Source organism: Gossypium hirsutum, chromosome A12 (genome assembly GCF_007990345.1).
Source record: "Gossypium hirsutum isolate 1008001.06 chromosome A12, Gossypium_hirsutum_v2.1, whole genome shotgun sequence".
NCBI lineage: Eukaryota > Viridiplantae > Streptophyta > Magnoliopsida > Malvales > Malvaceae > Gossypium > Gossypium hirsutum.
In genome coordinates, this window is record NC_053435.1 from 107231955 (window position 1) to 107252328 (window position 20374).

At 30.2% G+C, this 20374-nt stretch overlaps 3 protein-coding genes across 4 annotated transcripts; 1 reads left to right on the plus strand and 2 right to left on the minus strand.

Moving 5' to 3' along the window:
• Positions 1-164: 164 nt before the first annotated feature.
• LOC107942360 (pentatricopeptide repeat-containing protein At5g52850, chloroplastic) lies at positions 165-3177 on the plus strand. Its single transcript, XM_016876011.2, has one exon. The coding sequence runs from the start codon at positions 484-486 to the stop codon at positions 3127-3129; it is 2646 nt and encodes an 881-aa protein (XP_016731500.1). The 5' UTR covers positions 165-483; the 3' UTR covers positions 3130-3177.
• LOC107942361 (probable NADH dehydrogenase [ubiquinone] 1 alpha subcomplex subunit 5, mitochondrial) lies at positions 1976-5341 on the minus strand. Of its 2 annotated transcripts, XR_005906540.1 has the most exons (3): positions 4792-5325; positions 3696-3934; positions 1976-2585 (listed from the first exon to the last, which is right to left on the minus strand). XR_005906540.1 is itself a non-coding variant. In XM_016876013.2 (2 exons), the coding sequence occupies exons 1-2, from the start codon at positions 5102-5104 to the stop codon at positions 3747-3749; spliced, it is 501 nt and encodes a 166-aa protein (XP_016731502.1). In that variant the 5' UTR covers positions 5105-5341; the 3' UTR covers positions 3538-3746. The 2 variants fall into 2 exon arrangements, 1 of the variants encoding a protein (XP_016731502.1); XM_016876013.2 differs by lacking the exon at positions 1976-2585 and having other exon boundaries at positions 3538-3934; positions 4792-5341.
• A 7133-nt stretch (positions 5342-12474) lies between these two features.
• On the minus strand, positions 12475-13878 carry LOC107938769 (probable WRKY transcription factor 27). The gene is given in 3 exon segments (NM_001327420.1): positions 12475-13043; positions 13144-13257; positions 13357-13878. Coding segments are annotated over 3 exon segments (1197 nt in total). The 5' UTR covers positions 13872-13878; the 3' UTR covers position 12475.
• Between the last annotated feature and the right edge of the window lie 6496 nt (positions 13879-20374).

Sequence of the window (20374 nt, forward strand, 5' to 3'; positions counted from 1 at the left end):
TCTATTATATTCCATGCTTCTACGTAGGGCAAAGTTTATTAAGCAATTTAAAGGCTAATATATGCAACATATAAATTTTATTTTTTTAAATTTAAGTTTAATTATTAATATTATTAAATTTATTGTTGTGACATTTTTAAAATAAATAAAAATATTCACTTGATAATAATGTAATGTAACAAAATAATTTTAACAATCTTAGCAATTCAACCTCAATTTTCTATACATAAAATTAAAGGATATACTAAATTGAACATTGAAGCAAATTAAGGTACGAAATAATATATTAACCCTTCTTTTCTTTTTCTTTCACGTAGAGCGAGTTTTGTAGACCAGATATTGATGCTTCCAAGCAATTAAGCTTCTTGCTTTCTAAATCGATATCGAATCCATTATTATCTCATAAACACGCAAGGTCCCGCGATTCTGATTAAGCAGTAGATTCACTTTTTTAAAGCATCACTTTCCATATCACTGATCTTCATGCTTTGCAAAGCGGCAAACCGGGTCATTAACCGAAACGAACCAACATTTTTGGAAGAAACATGTTCGAGGATCCTGTCATTTTGCAACTCCAACTCTTTGAAACAAGGTATATCTGTTCACAGCCCTGTAATAAAACTGGGTCTTCACCATCATTTGTATTTGAACAACAATCTCTTGTCTCTCTACGCCAAATGCTTTGGAGTGAACAAAGCACGCCACTTCTTCGACGAAATGCCACATAAAGATGTGGTCTCTTGGACTGGGATTCTATCGGCTTATGTCAAGAATGGAAACCATGATACAGCCCTTCGTGTTTTTGATTCCATGTTAATATCTGGGGAATCCCCGAATGAGTTCACGCTTTCGAGTGTGCTACGTTCGTGTTCTTCTATGGGGGAGTTTGATTATGGGACTTGCATTCAAGGTTATGTAATAAAAGAAGGATTTGATCAAAACCCGGTTTTAATCAGCGGTTTGATTGATTTTTACTCAAAATTTGGTTTAGTAACTGAAGCTTCTAACTTGTTTATCACTAAAGGGAATCATGATACTGTTACTTGGACTATGATGATCTCTTCATGTGTTCTAGCTCAGAGATGGGTTCAAGCTTTACAGCTTTATGTCGATATGGTTAAGGCTGGGGTTGCTCCTAATGAGTTTACTTTTGTGAAGCTTTTGGGAGCATGTAGTGTCCATGGTTTAAACTATGGAAAATTGGTTCATGCTCATATATTGTTAAAGGGAGTCAAGTTGAATGTGGTATTGAAAACGGCCTTAGTCAATATGTACTCGAGATTTCGTAGGATGGAAGATGCGATAAAGGTCTCGAATTCGACACCTGAATATGATATCATGTTGTGGACAGCTCTTATTTCCGGGTTTGCACAAAACTCTATGTTTCGAAAGGCTGCATCTGCGTTTCGTGCAATGGGGGTCTCTGGAATTATACCGAATAACTATATGTTTTCCAGCATCTTGAATATCTCCTCGTTGATGTTGTCTCTGGCACTCGGTCAACAAGTTCACTCAAGGGTGGTAGTGACCGGTTTGGAGGGTGATGTTTCGGTTGGAAATGCTCTTATCAACATGTATCTCAAATGCTCTGATAATGTTGAAGATGCTTTGAGAGTGTTTAGAGGAATAAGCTTACCGAATGTCATTTCATGGACCTCTTTGATTGCAGGTTTTGCTGAACATGGTCTTCAACTTGATTCTTTTCACTTGTTTATGGAGATGAGAGAAGCAGGAGTAGAACCGAATTCTTTTACCGTCTCTAGCATCATCAGGTCCTTTGGTGCTGCAAAGTTGCTTCCTCAGACACTAATGCTGCATGGACATGTTGTGAAAACAAGTTTATATGAAGATATAGCTGTTCAGAATGCTCTTGTAGATTTTTATGCCGAATCCGGGATGCTAAATGATGCATGGCAAATAGTTGATATGATGAATCGTAGAGATGCAATCACATATACTACTTTGGCCTCGAGAATGAATCAAATGGGTCATCATGAGTTAGCATTGCACATTATAACTGATATGAAAAACGATGATATCAAGATTGATGAATTCAGTACAGCCAGTTTCCTATCTGCATCAGCCGATTTGGGCACAATAATGACCGGAAAGCAACTTCACTGTCATTCCGTAAAATCAGGTTTGTGCAAGTGGTTTTCAGTATTAAACGGGCTAGTCAACTTGTACGGAAAATGCGGATGCATACACGATGCACAAAGAGCTTTCGGGGAGATTGGAATGCCAGATAATTTTTCATGGAACGGGTTGATATCTGGATTGACATCAAACGGGTACATTCCCTCTGCTCTCTCCACCTTCGATGACATGAAACTATCCGGAGTTAAACCCGACGCTATAACATTCTTGTCCATACTGTCTGCTTGTAGTATCGGTAAATTAACCGATCTCGGCCTTGAGCATTTTCAATCCATGAGAGTAATATACAACATAGAGCCACAATTAGACCATTATGTTCACTTGGTTGATATACTTGGTCAAGGTGGCCGCCTAGAGGAAGCTATGGAAGTCATACAAACAATGCCATTTACAGCCAACACTTCGATCTACAAAACATTACTCCGAGCCTGCAAAGCACATAGAAACATACCGTTAGCCGAACATACGGCTAAACAAGGCCTTGAACTCGACCCATCGGATCCAGCCTTCTATATACTGCTAACGAACTTATACCAAGACGCCGGTCGACACGACTTAGCCAAGAGGGCACTTACGGTTATGAAAGAAAAACAATTGAGGAAGAACACTAGCCATAGCCGAATGGAGATTAGGGACAAAGTTCATGTCTTTGTTGCAGGGGAAAGATCACATCCACGAACAAATGAAATTTATGAGCAAATAGAAATTTTTGAAGCTGAATTTAAGAAGCATGGATATTTATTTCAAGGCATTGGGCATTCATATTATCACAGTGAGAAGCTAGCAGTTGTATTTGGTCTTTTAAATACACCTTCTAAAGCTACCATATATGTGATTAAGAATAGTAGCATTTGCAGAGATTGCCATGACTTTATGAAATTTGTGACTCAGTTGATTGACAGGGAAATAATTGTAAGAGAGGGTAACCGTTTGCATTCCTTTAGAAAGGGAGAGTGTTCATGTAGAGGCTAATGATTTTTTAAATGATAAATTCAACATGAAATTTCGCAATAAGTTTAATTTTCATTGGTAAAAAGAACTCTCTGATCCCTCGAGCAAATTGGTTCCCTAAACAAAATAGAGCAATGCAATTAAGAACAATTAATTGCTAATTAATATTTTTTTGCAAATTGTATATACTTTTTATTGGCACAAGAATAAATTTAGCTCTCAAATTTTACACATTTTATCAATTTGATCTTCATTTAACATATTTAGCTTGCAATATTTACGCATTCTTGCAATTTGATCCTTATTTGACAAATTTAACCCGCAATTTTCAACATCATGATACCATATTTGTAATCCTGCAAACACCAATTTCAAGCTGGAGAATATATATACACATATACATATGTATATGTAGGGAGAAAAAAAAACTGAGGGCAACAAAATTTTTGGGACCCATATTAACATTATTAGCAATTGAATGGTTCCATTGTATTAGGGTTTAAACTCTGTTCCATCGAAGAAACAGGCACCAATTCAAGGTTGAAAAACATAAACAAAAAGGATGAGAACAAAAAAGAAATGCAAACCTCGAGTCTTAAAACCTAATTGTATCCAGCCAAATGCTTTTCAGCATGCTATTACTCCTTTATCTGTGGCTCCCCAGAGGTGATTTTAGGCTCATCCTTCTTGGAAACAGCTTCGAGCGTCTTGTAGAACTCCTCTGGTAGAGGACCGGGACGGTGTTGAGGTACATGCTTGGGAATTGCAGCATCATTTTCAATAATCTCGCATCTGTAGTCATCGGGAACGCCCCAAGGAACCCACTCTGCAAAACCAACATGATATAGAATGTCATGTCGCTACTCGAAAATGAAAAAATATAACAAGTTTTCTGGCAATTTAGTTTGTATCTTAACTGGACAGTCAAGAGCAGATTAAAGCACAACAAACAGCAACAAAAGTGCCAACAAACATGATAACAAAACCAAAAACACCCGGACATGGAGTATATAAGAATCATCGATGGCTGTGACTAAAAATAGATGCATTGATAAATTATGAACATGAGTTACCGGAAACAAAATATATGCCAAGGATAAGAAAAACAACTACCAGACCATTAAAGTTTGAAGCAGAAGGGCAAGCGGTGAGAAACCAGAAGAACACCACGTAATAAAATCAATCTAATGCTTGAAAAGTAAAGATTCAAATTTAAATAAAGCAAATTTTGAAGATTGAGGTGATAGATGAACACACAATTCACTGCATGGACAAAAATGATTGTATAAACTAATTTACAAAAAGATGAACATCGGTCTCAATTTTTTTTACTTTTATCAAAGCCTACTTCTACCCAACACTTAAACACGCTCAAACTCATGTTCTTTACTGCGCTAAGACTCAATCAGCTGATACCAAGTCGAATTCTATAATACTTTCACCATCAAATTCATTCAAATTCCCATGTCCATTGTTGAATTATATAATTAAGCAATTCTAAAGTCTTCTTATTAATAAAATATCTGATTTTCCATAAGCAGCCTTGGTTAAACAATGCAATAAGCAGCTCTAATTTAACCCAGATTCGCTTAAAGAAACCCTAAACCAATCATATTCTTGATTGAACATTGAAGTTTCGCATTCTAAAAACCCTAAAAAAATAAAAGGTTGAATGAAACGAACCGATCATTTTCCCGACAAGAGTGAGCTCGTCACGCGCTTCCTCGATAAGCTCCTCGACTTGGCCGCATCCGAGGCGCTTCTCGATCATTTCCCAGTCTTCTTCCTCTTGGCATACCTTCAGACGGTGGAGTGTGAAGCTCTCCACGGCCTTACGGTATCCTTCGTCTTCCGGTACGGCCTGGATATCCTTCAAGGTCTTGTCGTAGAGCCCGATAAGGACTTCCCTGGCGTTTGGAACCACGTCTAATCCGACGATCCCCGTCGTCTCTTTGAACCTCGCCAACAATGGCCGCGAGACCAATCGCAGGAACATTTTCTTTTTTTAAAGCTTGTGCTATTTATCGTCGGAGTCTGGAGGCGCCGCAGTATCGCTTCCCTTCCCTCAGGTGGTTTTCTTCTGTTGCGGTGAATTAAAGGACGACGAAGCTCGGAAAGCGAGGGAATGGAATTGAGTTTGAGCTTTAGATGGTGGTTGAAGATTGTGTGGCGAATTCATAGGATGAAGAAATCTCAACCGTCTACTTTTTTTCTTGTGGGTCAACGTCTCAACGATCGGAAGGTTTCGGTTTCTTTCTGGGCTCCTAATTTGAAGACGTCTTGGGCCAAGACTAGCCTTAGCCCGTAATGGCGAAAGGGAAAATAAATTCGTGACAAAACTAGAGCTCCACACTTTCTTTTATGCTCTTTTAATCTTGGCTTAAAATTAAAAATCAAAATAAGATTTAAAAGATTAAACCTTATTTCACTTGCTATCATTATTATTGCAAAGAAATCGTAAGCTGGAATATGTTTCACTACATATTATCTTTCAATTTTATTTATAAAATAATTTAACTTTCGTATAAAAAAATATAATTATTTTCGTCGATTGAGCCATAATTCGATTAGAATGAACATTATTGTCAATACAGAAGGATGTGATTTCGAGTACGCTGAAGCACATTATCCTCTTATTTAAGGGGTTATAGGTAGTTCTAAACATTGTATAAAAAAAACAGATATAATCAAAACCTATAATAAGATTATTCAAATAAATAACTCCATAACTAAATAAATAAGATACATTACATTTTCATATGATTTACTTACACCCTTTTATAATTTCTTATACAATCAGTATTTTAACAATTTATTCATTCTCCATTCATGTAGATTATATACTACAAGTTTGGATAATTTAAAATTTTCTAACTATTAGTTTTATGTAAAAAAAAATCAACTTTTAAATATATATTAATATAGACAGTATTTTAGATTGATAATATAGAAATATTGGATCAATTCAAAATTTTACATACATTACAAGTACAAATATCTTGATAAATACAACGGTTAAATTATTGAAATATCAATCGTATAAAAAAGTTACGAAAAAATATAAAATCACTTAAATTTTACACCAAAAATAAACGGATATCTCTCCAATATATATAATAATATTTTTTAACTCACTACTATATGAAACCATCCTAATACTGAATAATAATCCTAACTTCATACCTCAAACATGCTAAAAATAAAGTTGCACTTTTAGAGAAAAAAATAATTAGATTTCCCCTTATTTATTACATAAAAAGAAAAATGATCCCTTAAGGGGTTATAGAAGGAGAAAGGGATGCCTTAGGTCATACATTGTTCCATTAAGTAGCTTTATTAAGATTGGCCTAACAACTTGCATTCTCCCTATTTTACATCATTAGATTCTTGTGCCACCCTTCACTATGATTATTCATCATTCACATTATTTTTATTATTTCATTATTTATAGAACCCCACCCCTCAATATTCTTTGAAGCTTAAAGCTCAAAATAGAATTAGATTTCACTTTGTCAATGCATCATGACGTCAAAAAAAAAATCCTATGTAAAGTCAACGTAATTTCAATTTAATTTAAATCTGTTCTCCACTTTATTTTATATTCTTTAATTTTAAAAATTATGAATCCAAAAATAAATTAATATAAAATTTAAATTCTATGACTATCTCGAAATATAGAGAAATTATTTTATGGATCTTATCCTGAATCTTAAAATCCTAAACTTTAAATCCTGAACTTTAAACTCTAAATCCAAATATTGAACTTGGAATTTAGAATCTTAAACATTGAACACGAGGTTCGAAGTTTAGAATTCTGAATTTAAAGTTTAAAATAAAAATTTACTAAAATGATGTATCAATAACATAAAAAAATATTGAAACATCATAAATAATTAAAAATAATTTATGTTGTGAGATGGATTTATAAAATAATTTATCCGAAATATATATGTTAGAAACGTTTTAAACCCTAAAACACTTTAACAAAATGTAATAAATAAATTTAAATGGAAAAATATTGGCACCATCTGTACTACTATATATAAGGAAGGTTCTAGATCTTCCTTACATGATACCTATCTATTTGTTATTGTTTTTTACGCATGAAAATATAATGGTTAAATTTTAGTTCCAATCTCTTTACTTTTTTCTTTTTTAGAGTATAAGGAAATGGTTAAATTTTAATTATAATCCCTATATTTTATTTAAATTTAAGATTTAATTTATATATTTTAATTTTTACGTGATTTGGTACCCAACTTTTATGTCATATACTTTAATATGATTAAAAAGTTTATGTGAATTTTTAATAATTAGTAACACCATTAAATTTCTCTATTGTATTCAGGTTGATTTGAATGTCTTCTTCTTCTTCTTTTTTACATGAATATTAAGTGAATATTTTTTTTTAATTTTAAAATATCACACTAGCTTTAACAAAAAAAATTAACAATGTTAATAAATGAACTTAAATTTTTAAATTCAAAAAGTAGAGGAAATAATTTCTTAAAAATAAGAGTGTGGATATTAAATTCCCAATATACGAAGAGAACAAGATCTTCAAGCACATTATAACCTTTAAATTTTTATTTTGTAATTCGGTCAAAGAAATAAATAATTAACCTAACATGAAATGGGGTGAAAATCATACTAGTGTTAGTACATTTTAAAACCGTTAAACATTTAGATAGTGTTTGTAAAGCCACCTAGTAATTAGATTAGGGTGTAATTACACAATGGTGACATGTTTGGGTAACAATTGTAATTGGTGAGTCCCACCAATTTGGGTGTAATTGGAGTACCCTAATTACACTTTTCAATTCTTAGGGGTAAGTGAGAAGTAGGTGAGAATTGGAGTAATTCTACAAGTAATTACACCCCAATCCAATTTAAAAAAAATTATTTTATATAAGTTATAAAAATTATATTATAAACATTAACATATACGAGAGTTTAGGATAGCTACGATAAAAAATTATTAAATTATAAATATTATAAATTTATATTATAAAAATAATGTGTATTTTATAAAGTTATAACTAAAATATATATTACTTAAATTCTAAAAAATTTCTAGAGTTACCGCCCAAAAGTTTGACATATTATAAATCATTTAATAATATATTTATTTATAAAAAAATTATGGGCCAATAAGTATGGATGTATCTATGCTATATATTATAAAATAATATATTTATTCGTAAAAGAATAATATTATAATTTTTTTATCATAACTTATTTATAAAAAACAACTTTCTAAAGATATTGCAAAAAATATATATTATTTATGAGAAGTGTTATGAAAGTTTTCGACAAATTATAATTTTTTTATAAAGATTATATTGTTTTTTTACTTAATTTATGTATTATAAAAAAATGATATAACTTAGCATAAGTCTTTGTCCAAATTGAGTTTATATAAATTTTTATAATTAAAGTTACAAAATATTCGGACTGTAAATTCAAATATTATAAGGCCGAAGTTAATTATGCAAAATAGAAAATGTTTTCTTACACCATATCATGGGGTATGATATCATTTGAGAGAACAATGTCAAATACAAGCACTATACACAACACGTGAACTCTTTAAATTTAGGCATTCAAGGCTTCAAAATGTGTTTAATAAGACATTCGTTACTCTATAAAATGTTTCTAATATTAACATCACATTAGTATAGCATGAAAAAAAAAAGGATGAATCATATTAATATGCAGGGGCGAAGCCAGAAAAAAATTTGGGGGGGGCGAAGGAAATTTTAATTTTTTATAGTCTATATATTTATAATTTTTAAAGGATTAAATTGAATTTTTATAATTTTAGGGGTGGCAAAGTGTAATTTTACCTTTACTAATTTAAAATTTTAAAAAAATTTAAAGGGCCTAAATGAAAATTTCTCATTTTAGGGGGGCCGGGGCCCATGCCTGCCTCCCCTGGTTTTGCCCCTGTTAATATGTATATTTTATAACTTCAACCATAGGTGAAATTGAGATGATCCAACTTAATGATACAAATTCAAATCCATATGATAATGAACTCGATCAATGACCAAAAAATGATAATAATGAGCATATGATGTATTTTTTAATTTTTTTTATTAGTGATCGTATTATCAACCACTTTTTTAGACATAATACATATGATGATTTAATTTTAAATTTTATCACTTGTTTAGAAATTATTTTTAAAAAATATAATTTATGTTACTATATAATTATAATTTGTACTGTTAAACATAGCATAAGGAACTACAGTATAATTATATTTCGTCAATCAACCACGTTTAGAGAATTACAATAAAGTAATTACACTCTCATTTAATTACATTGGGTCATCCAAACAAACTCTTATATTATTTTATTTCCCTATTGAATTAAAATATTGCAATATTCTAATCAATTTAAAAATATTATTATTAGAATAATTGTAGAGTTAAACCAAATAAAAACAAGTTTGACTAACTCTAAAAATCTATAAATTAAAAAAATATTTGACCTTGGAAACCCAATTTATTGTGGCCAAAGTCCACCGTGTGAACTGACAGGAAACGAATCTTGGCTTTTGTCTTGTCATAAAGGGCATCCTTTTTCACACCCGACCGAACCGGACATGGCTTCATGGTCTGAACCCCCGATTTATATTTAAGTTGTTTTTTTTTTTAATTTTTTTAATTTTTTTGCGGTTCCAACAACAACCGTCATTTTATCACTTTGACTTTGACTGCTCTGAAATGCTGGCCAATTTTAATAATTCTATATAATTTTAGGTAAATTATACTCAAAGGTCACTAAATTATTAATAAATTTACGTTTTAATTATTTAATTTTAAAATATTACAAAATGATCACTAAATTATTCAAAAGTTTTCTATTTAAGTTTTTGGGTTGTTAAGGTCATTTTTATATAAAAAAATAGCTAGTAAGCTCTAAGCAATAATTTGACGATTAATACCCACTGATAAGTAGAAAAACATACATTAAATTCAAGTTAAAAACTAGAGAAGAAAACTATTTAGATTTTGGTTTATTGATCCACAATGGTCAAATTTGTTTTATTAAAAAAATTGTAGAAAAGAAGGGAAAGAATAGCATTTAATTGGTATAGATGGTGTGAACAAAGGACATACACAACAATTTTAACAATCCAGTGACTTAAATGAAAACTTTCGAATAATTTAAGGATCATTTTATAACTTTTTAAAATTAAGTGACCAAAACATAAATTTACTAATAGTTTAATGACTTTAGGTGTAATGTACTCATTTAATAATTCTATATAATTTTTTTATTGTTACAATTTATATATATTTAAATCGCATTTATCGATTACACAGTATATCATTTATATTTTTAATTTATATATAATTAGTCATGGGAGGTGCTAAGTGCTAGCTGTATTGTTGCAATTATTGTTGTTGTAATTATTTTTTAATTTAATTTTGATATGAGATATAAAAATGTTTTTTTTAATATTTTCTGTCGATACTTTTTTTTTGTATTAATTTAATTCCAAACCTTATCTGCAATTAAAATTTTTAAACCTTTTAGTTCGTACCTAATATCGACTTTGAGAGCCTCAAAGAATTGTAATGGATAAAATGACAGCATTAATTTACATAACATTATAAATTAATTATATATATACGCGAAGGAAAAATGGGTTAATGACAATATTAAAAAGGAAAATAATTTTTTCATGTTATTAATATATAATTTTAATAATTTTAGATTTAGGGTCAAAATTTAAGATATAAAATTTAATATTTAATATTTAATATTTAGGGTAAAAAATTACTATAATATTATTAAATAATTAGAAAAAGACGTGATGGAAAAAGTATATAAAATAATTACTCCATTAAAAGGCATCATTATGAAACATTAGTATCATCACATGATCATATGTAATAATATGAACATATTAAAATATGAAATGCTGTTAATTTTACTGATTTACGTAATCAAAATCATTCTTTATTTCGGTGAATTATTTAGGGGAATTATCATCATGAAAGTTGAAAGGTAGGTAAGTGCTTAATGAAAATTCAAGTTAGATCGGGAAAAAGAAAATCTGATTTTAATAAATATGGATATTGGATCAAATATTGATGATTTTAGTTTTCTTTTGTTTTATGTAAAATCTCATAAAAGGTTAAATTCTTCAAATTAAATGTAGACAAAAATGACTTGAGAAAATCGAGTTGGTATGGATCTTAGAAAATTAGGGACGAAGTTAGAAAAATTTTCAGAAGTCGAAATTAAGTTATATATTTTTATAAGAGTTAAAACGAAATTTTATCACTGTATTAGTTTATATTTTTACAGTTTTCAAATGACAAAATCAAAATTCGAATATTTTTTGAGATAAACTATAATTTTACTATATATTAACTTGAAAATTTTATAAATTTTAAAAATATGAAGTAGTAATTTCTTATTTTAAAGGGAGTTTAGTTCGCTGCCAGTCCCACCCTTTGCCCCTAGAGAAAATAGAAGTGCACACCAACTTGAGCAAAAACCTCGTTCATAGAAACAACCACATGTTAATACTTCGAAAAAAAAAGTCTCCTCATGCCAAAAAATAAAAAAAAGGAAGTGTCAAATTCGGAGATGTGATGGGCGGCGATAGTAGAGAAGGCCAGGATAGAGGAGGGAAAATCAAATATACGAAAAAAAACTTTTTACAATTAATAATTAATAATTAATAATTAGTGATAATTATATTGTCTCGTAATTTATATTTAATTATCAATTATTTATCTTTTCGAAGAAAACTCGTGATAAAAAAATTAATTATTATTATCAAGGATGTTGCCTTAGTTAAAGTAGGCAATAACAATGTACTCAGGATATCTCTGCCTATAATACCATGCAATTACAACCTAATTATACTTCTGGTTATTGGAGTTTTATAATTTAGGCTGGGCTTGGATAGGTAGTGGGGTGCAGTACGTTTAGGTTACTTTTTGTCTCACACAATAATATCTAATTTCATTATCATCGTTGATTTTACACAAATCGTAAATATATGTACTGCTCGTTCAAACTTACTCTTATACTACGATGCTTAATTTCATTATATATTAATAAAAAATAATTGTAGAATTTTCTACACAATTAATAAATTAGTAATATCATAGTAAAGTTTATGAAATTGATTTTTATAATATATATAATTTTTCATATTGCATATAAGAAGAATTAATTTAGAATAAATTTTGTGATGTTATATGCACTTTATCATACATATTTATCTCGCTGGAGAGAAATATTAAAAAGGAAAAAAATTAAAATCGAAGTATTTTTAATTTCTTTGTACCCAAACTGAAAAAAAATGACGACAATAATTAAAAATGAAAATCAATATCTAACAGCCACCACTAGCGGCGGCTCCGGCGGCAGCGGAGTTACCGGTACTCCAAGACGAGAAGTTATCACCAAAGGTCGGGCCTATTCCTACTCCATTACTACCACTTCCAACCAGTTCTTCCAATCCCTTGAATAAATCTTCATCCACATGCACGTCGGGGATAAGAAGATCATCGTCGCCTTCATCGCTTTCTACATCCATGTAAACGCTTTCTTCTTCACCTCCATTATCACCGGTTTTGTGCACGGCGGCGGCGGTGTCTTCGGGTGCCGAAAGCGTTGTCGTGGGAGAGATAGGGGAGAGACTAGTGGTGGAGCGAGGAGAGGAGCAAGAAACAGTGGAGGTGGTAGGGATGGTTTCGGCGGCGGAATCTTTGGTTGTGGTGGGTTTTTGAACGGTGGAAAGCTTGTTACGAGTACTGCCGGCGAGGGAATTCCTGTGAGTGGGTTTAGGGTGAGTGTGTTCGCCGGTGTAGGTGATTATAAAGATATCGGAATCTAAATTGCTACGCTCCACTTGTTTTCTAGCTGAACAACCTTTTGAGCTGCTGCACCTGTAATAGTTTCTGAAAAAAAGGAGAAACCAAAATTCGTCTTTTTTAAAAATTTTACACTTTTCTGAGACATTAAAAAACAAAAGAAAGAAACGTCGAAAAGGTACGGAACCTTGGATAAGGAGAGCCTTTGATGGGCTTTTGCCCATATTTACGCCATGCCCACGGATCTGACGACAATTTATCTGCTGTTACATGACATACTGTTCTTTTTTGCTGGTTCTTCCTACAAAACCAAAAACCAAACAAATTAAAAAAATGGTGTTTTTTTGTTTAGTATTGTAAAAGATGAACACAAACAAATACAAATACTGTGCCGGTTTACCTCTTTCTTGATCTTGGGGTCTGAACCGGAGGCTGAGCTCGTGTCTGCTGCTGCTGGTGGGATCGGGGTTGTACTTGTTGCTGATTTCCGAATCCGGCGAAAGTGAAAAGAGGAGTGGAGGTGGGAGTCAACGGGGACCCAATCCCGGAGGCGGCGGGTTGTTCTTGCTGGTGTTGTAGCCTTTGGTGCTGATGAAGTTGGCTGCTAGATCCTCCGTGGTGTGAACTTGAAGAGCAGGGATCTATGGCGGCGGCTGCGGCGGCGGCGATGGGGTCGGCGTTTGGCAAAAAGGGTTTATAAGAATCTTGAAGTTGACCGGTTTCCGCGAGCTGTGAAAGGTTCGGAAATGGAAACGGGTCATCGTCTTCCTCAAACGTCAACGACGCTAAGCAAGCCAAAGGGTCCTCAAAGGAACTACTGCAATTCTCATTATTATTATTTTCGACGGCTCTGGTGGTGTTAGCCGCCGACGTACAACTCCGCACCACCGCATAAAGATCCCAATCCTCAGCCATCAACGAAAGCTTTCAAATTCAAAATAAAAACCTCAGCTGTGTCCTATTTTTTTTTCTTATACGCAAATTGGGAAAAGAAAAAAGAAACAATGAAACGCAGGCAGAAAGGACGGCGTTGACTTTGGTTTTGGTGTGAAACAAAGGAAAACATTTATAAAAAAAAAAGACCATAAAAGAGAGGAAATGGCGGTGCACTGACTTGGTATTTGGTAATTGTTAATTTATTTATAAAGAAAAAAAATAAAAAAAAATGGAAAAAGAAATAGTTGATTTTTTGAGAGAGGTTCATTGATGAGTTTTTGATCTTTCTCCACTTTAGCTTTTTCTTTGACTTTGTAAAAATGTCAAAAAGGAGTGGGGAAAGGGGGGGACACAGTACTGGGGGCAATTTGTGAGGACGATGCTTCTAAATTCCCTTTTTTTTTCTTTTATAATACACGCGCGCCATCTTTATCGTTATTTTAGTACTCGAAATCTTACTGGATATCTATGGACAAAAGGGTTGGGGATCATCACCACGCTCCCTTCACGTGCGTGTCTTTCAGTTTGTTACACGCTTAAGAATATTGTCTTGAGATTAAAGTAGTCTTTTAGTCCCTAAAGTTGTAAGATTTCTTATGTTATACTGCATTAGTCTTCAAGTTCGGTAGCTTCTTTTCAATTTAATTTTTAAGGTTTAATTTGTTGAGAATTTATTTTTTATTATTTTTTAGTTAATTTTGATCATAAATATTTTATAAATAATTAAAATATTTTCTTTAAAACAAAAATATTAACTGTTTAAATCTAGCAATCGGTATAGCAATTCACGTCCAAATTTAAAGGCTAAATCATGTCTTATAATTTATCTACATTCCATTTTTAAACAGCTTCAAACTAGGGCATAATAACTCATTCCATAAAAAAAAAACCATTTTAATTTTTCGCCTTCGGTGTGCTCTTAAACTTGTTTCTTTTTAATCAAATCACTTTAAATAAATGAAAATTTAATATTTTTTAAAATTGCTGATGTTATATACATGTTGATTGCCGCGGCAATGACACATCAACATTTACTTTTTTTAATTTAAATATTTTAATAAAATGATAAAAAATTATTATTTTTTAAATTAAATTATTAAAAAGTAAATAAATGCTAATATTTCATCTACATGGCAATTCACGTGTATGCCACGTCCACAAAATTAACAAGCATTAACTTTTTCTTCCTTTTTGAGGTGATTTGACAAAAAAAAATAAGCTCAAATTATAAAATAAACGAAAATTTAAATGGAAGGCTAAAATAATTTTTTTTATAAGGACCAAAAAAATTTATTAGGCGTAATTAATATTATTTACTTTTGTTTTAGCCCTACTTCAAATTGCTATTGCGACTAAAGGTACCGTTTGTTGTATTCAATGGCCAGAAGAAAAAAAATCATTGCACAAAAATAAAGCCATATCAATATATATATATATATATAATTCTCCACAATAATTAAAATAATTTGGTAAGCATTGAATTTATAAATTTGATATTACCCAATAAGGAAAATTAGATTCATTCATTTTAGTACATAGAATGGACCTTATAATTTTTGGTACATTTAGATTGTACCCTACTCGACAACTAAATGCTTTTAGTATTTTACATAAAGTTGCTATTAGAGTTTGTAGTTCTTTTTCTTACTTTTATTGGAAATGTATTCATGTATTCATTCAACAATTCGTTAAATATATATATATTAAAACCAATATTTTCTAAAAATAGTTTGAGTTACAATCATAATTTTACAAAAATTATATATAATAAAAACCAAAGATATTATTTTTGAGATCATTTTTAAAGGGTTTACGAGTACAATCACAAAAAGCATGTGTGCACAGGGGCAAAATCAGGGAGTTGGCATGGGCCCGGCCTCCCCCTAAAATGTAAAATTACATTTTAGGTTCTTAATTTTTTTAAAAAGATTTAAATAAATAAGTTAAAATTACACTTCGGCTCCCTTAAAATTATAAAAATTTGATTTAATCATTTACAAATTATAAAGATATAAACTATAAAAAATTAAAATTTCATCCGGCCCCCTTAAAAATTTTTTTTGGCTTCACCCCTGTGTGTGCAAATAATTATAAATAAAATCAAAACGATTAATATAAAGTTTAACCTAATTAAAAATTCAAATATGTCCAAACCAAAACCAGAATAAATTCAAATAATACTTAACCCTAGAATAAATTCAAAAAATAATCTACATATGATATTTGTGTGTTGTAATATTCAGGCGTGGTCACAGTTTGGTTAAAATCGAATTAATCGACCGAACCGATCTAATTTGATTCATCGGTCAGTGGTCGAATTTAGTTCGATTGGAGATTGGTTAACGATTTTTTGAAATTTCGATTACCGGTTAATTCTGTTCAAAACCGGGTAATGAACCGAATTAACCAATTAGACAAAATATTTGTTGTTTCCAAGACTTATGTAGTGTTTCTAACATATTATTTATTGTTTTCACTTCCATTTAAATTTTTTTTGAACTATTAAATAAAATAAATGAGCATTCGCATTGTATTTTTTTATATGCTTTATACTTATTTTAACCAAAAGACAAAAACATATAAAATTTGGTTCGGTTAATATATTTGAAAAGAATTTGATTCGTTTAACGGTTAAATTTTTTTTACATTTCAGGTAATTCAATTCGAGTATCGATTAAATAATCTGTTTAAACACCTCTAATAATATTTAAACACGCTACACCAAATTTGTCACCGCCTCAAACTTGTTCTTAACACTAAAACCGCTTTATAACAAATATACACATTGCTCATATATCAAAATAAAATATAAATATAGATTCTTTTTTCTTTTATCATATCTTCACGTATTTATTGAATTAAACATATAATCAAATTTTAATTTAACTGAAATCAAATTATGTTATTCGGACAGGTTTAAACCTATCGTATTTACTAATGTATAAAATCAACATATTTAAATGTCGAGGAGTGCGATGACGTACAAAGTTTAATATTGCTGTCAAAAAGTGATTTTAGGCATGGTATTATTAACTAATAAATATGTATTTAAATAATGTTTAAATTAGTTAATATTATTATATTTCAGTAAGAATATAAGAAATAATTTATTATATAACTTATTGTTAATATTTTATTAACACATGAAGTATAAATTTTAAATGTTGTTAAAAAATAAATAATAATTATTTATAAATTTTAATTAGAATATATAAGTTATATTTTAAATATTTGTAATTAAATATTAACATATTTCTGTTATTTTAATTTTTTATTTTTAATTAATGATTTTAACACATATGTAATAAAGCACCAAGAAAAAGAAAAAAAAAGAGAAAATACTATGTTGTTAGAAGGGTAAAAAATAATTAAGCACAAAAACTATTTTTGGAAGAGGAAAGATTAAAAATTTTAACTTCTCTTATTCAAAAATATTTTTTAAAAAGTTAAAATTTCAAGCACAAATAATTTATTTAACACAACTTTTATTCGATAAAGTAGTTTTTTAACCGCTACTAAACAAGCATTAAACGTGATAAAATTGAAAATTCAGACGTGACAATTATGCATGATGCAGTTGCTTTTCCTTTTATGCCACTCTCGTGGCGGCGCGTACAGAATATGAAAGTTTTGGGGCGACTTAGCGTGGAGGTCCATCGGCTCACCGGTCAGGACCGGGGCTCTCTTCTTTATATATGAGATAGTAATTCAATGGAAAAAGCAGTTGTTTGGCACCCTACACAGCATCCTCATAGTGCGACCTGGTCCACCTACCCCCCTTACCAGCGTAAGCCAATCATGATCATACGATCAAATCCCACGTGGCACGTTTCCATTGTGATTTAGTGGGTCCCTCAAACCCCAGGCAAAATCTCAAAAATAAAAAATCAACTGTACCTTTGTTGCTTGCCTTTTGAGTAACCTTCTTTTATTGAAAGATCTCGAACCGTTAAATTTTTGTTGGATACCTTTTTTTTTTGTGTGTGCCTTTTTCTTAATGGGGAGCTTTACTTTTTGTTCAGTCGGGAATATTAGAATTTTTAACGGTGTTTGATTCGAACGTACTGTGTGAGTGAAAAGTATTGGATCCTTTTTTTTCTTCCACCCGTCGTTTTACGTAAATCATATTTCTGAGAGGGTAATTATCAGGTGTGAGCTGTTTCACATTACTAATTTGCTAATGGAGATTATGGAATCTTTGAGTTTTGAGGCAATCTCAGCCTGTTGACTTTGTTTTTACAGCTCTTCCTTCATCCCACCTATGTGGCAGAGCACGTGACCCTTCCAATTTACACGTGATTTTAATGGTTTTTTCTTTTATTTCTTTTGAATGTTTTGATTAAAATGTTTGGGTAATTATGTTGACATGATTTTTTTTTATATTTAAATGAATGTTTATAAAAAATATATATTTTTATTTTAATTGAATATTTATATTTACTAACAATATTATAGAAGTAGAAATTTCATATTAAAATATAATTTAATTATTTCACCTATGTATTAAAGGTTAGTAAAATCATGTTTGGGATGGCATCAAGATAGTCTATACTGCAGAAGTGGACACAATTGCTGAGTCTGAAAATTTTTTTAAGGTCAAAATTAAATTATAATTTTTTTTATGAGAGCTATATACTATTTTATCATTTTAATAATTTATATTTTATTTTATTTAAAAAAAATTAAATTAAATTTTTATCATTTTTAAGTTAAAGTGTAATTTTATTATATATTAATTTAAATTTTTATAAATTTTAAATGACAAGAAATGATATATTTTTTTATTTTAGAGAGGGCCAAAGTCCCTACTAGTGTCAGGACCAAATTGTAAAGCTCGTAACCATGACACAAGATGCGTCCCATGGAGATCTATCGATTAAATGGAGATCATTTAACCCACGAGAACTAGCCCGATTTCAATAACTCTTAGAGAAACATATAATATTGAAGCATGACTGGCCCAATAATGAATATATAGCAACATAGGTTATTTTTAGTAAATATGAGAATCATATCTTATGGATTTGATTTAATATGATGTAATCTTGTAAATCTCTAAAATTAAGGGATAGACTAATCTCGTCTGTCGATGTAATTTGATCTTGACCATCAGTTTTGGGGGAACTCAACTATAAATAGAGAGCCTCTCCTCATTTGTATCGAATCAATTATAAGTTGAATTCTTAAGAATAATATAATTCTTCGAGCATTTACTCAAACACTTTGTGTGCACTTTTTCTGTGGCTTTCTATTGTTCTTTTTATAGCTTCATTTGACACAATTGACTCCACTATACAAATTGGTGCCTAGAGGAATTATAAAGGGATCCTTACTTTTGGAAGTAAAAGCTTACTTAGGTGAGTTTAAAGCGAACGGATCGCCTAAGATTACACAGATCGCGAGATAAAATATCTAGCCTCGTGACACTAATCCCACTAACACCACCCCGGAGTGAACATATATAATTTTTCAATTTTACATATATATAGTACCTGTGTGTTAATACCATTAAATTTCGTATATATATATAATATAGCAAACCATATTTTGACCTATGTTTTTGAAGATTAAGAAAATTCATGGTTGGGATAGTGTAAATGATAAATAGCATCTTACTGTCAATGACATACAACATATTACAGGTCAACATATCATTTTTCTATTAGTACTAGTAAGTACCAGTATTTATATGTTCAACCATACTACTTCAAATTTATAGATATTTTAATAAATATATATTTAATATAAATATATGAAAAATATTTACAAATATTAAAATTTTGAGATTAAATAAATATTAAATATAAAATGCTTATTAATATTAAACTTTAGATATACAATTGGTTATTTAACAAATCCAAATAAATAAGGAAAAATACCATTCATATATTAACAAATGTTAATTTTTTCATACATTTTTTGATGATTTGACAAACAAAATAAGTTTTAAGACTGAAAGAGATAAAAAATTAAATAGAGGGCTAAAATAATTTTTTGCAAATTTAGAGGGCCAAAAAAATCATGATGCATAAAAAAAACAATAATAATGTAAATAATGATCGATACAATCTAATTAATGTAAATAATTATTTAAATAAATAATAAAAAATTTAAAATATCATGATAATATTATTTTATTGAAAAATTATGATTTGATATATTTTAAATAGTTCCATTAAAATAAAATAATTTAAAACTTCCACTATGTATAATTTTTAAACTGATGTCTTTAACAATTATCCTTCATTTTTACATCACCATTACAATTGTGCTTGAATTTAAGTACATATCCCAGAATTAATTTTAGTCTCGTAATAATAATAGCCAAACTCACTGTGACTGCTATTTCTAATATCACAGAAATTAATTTTTCCGTACATTTAAATTCATAGTTTACCTTGATTCGTTTGGGGTTAGTGTGGTAGAAGTTGAGAGAATTTGGGTTGGACTAAAATGTTATTGTCTGTACAAAGACTACACTA

What these genes read in the sequence shown, in the direction of transcription:
- LOC107942360 (XM_016876011.2), top strand. Translation starts at nt 484, where the DNA reads ATGCTTTGCAAAGCGGCAAACCGGGTCATTAACCGAAACGAACCAACA.
- LOC107942361 (XM_016876013.2), bottom strand. Translation starts at nt 5,104, where the DNA reads ATGTTCCTGCGATTGGTCTCGCGGCCATTGTTGGCGAGGTTCAAAGAG. An exon ending in TCTTGTCGGGAAAATGATCG is followed by an intron (nt 3,935 to 4,791) that starts GTTCGTTTCATT and finishes TTGGTTTTGCAG; the next exon opens with AGTGGGTTCCTTGGGGCGTT.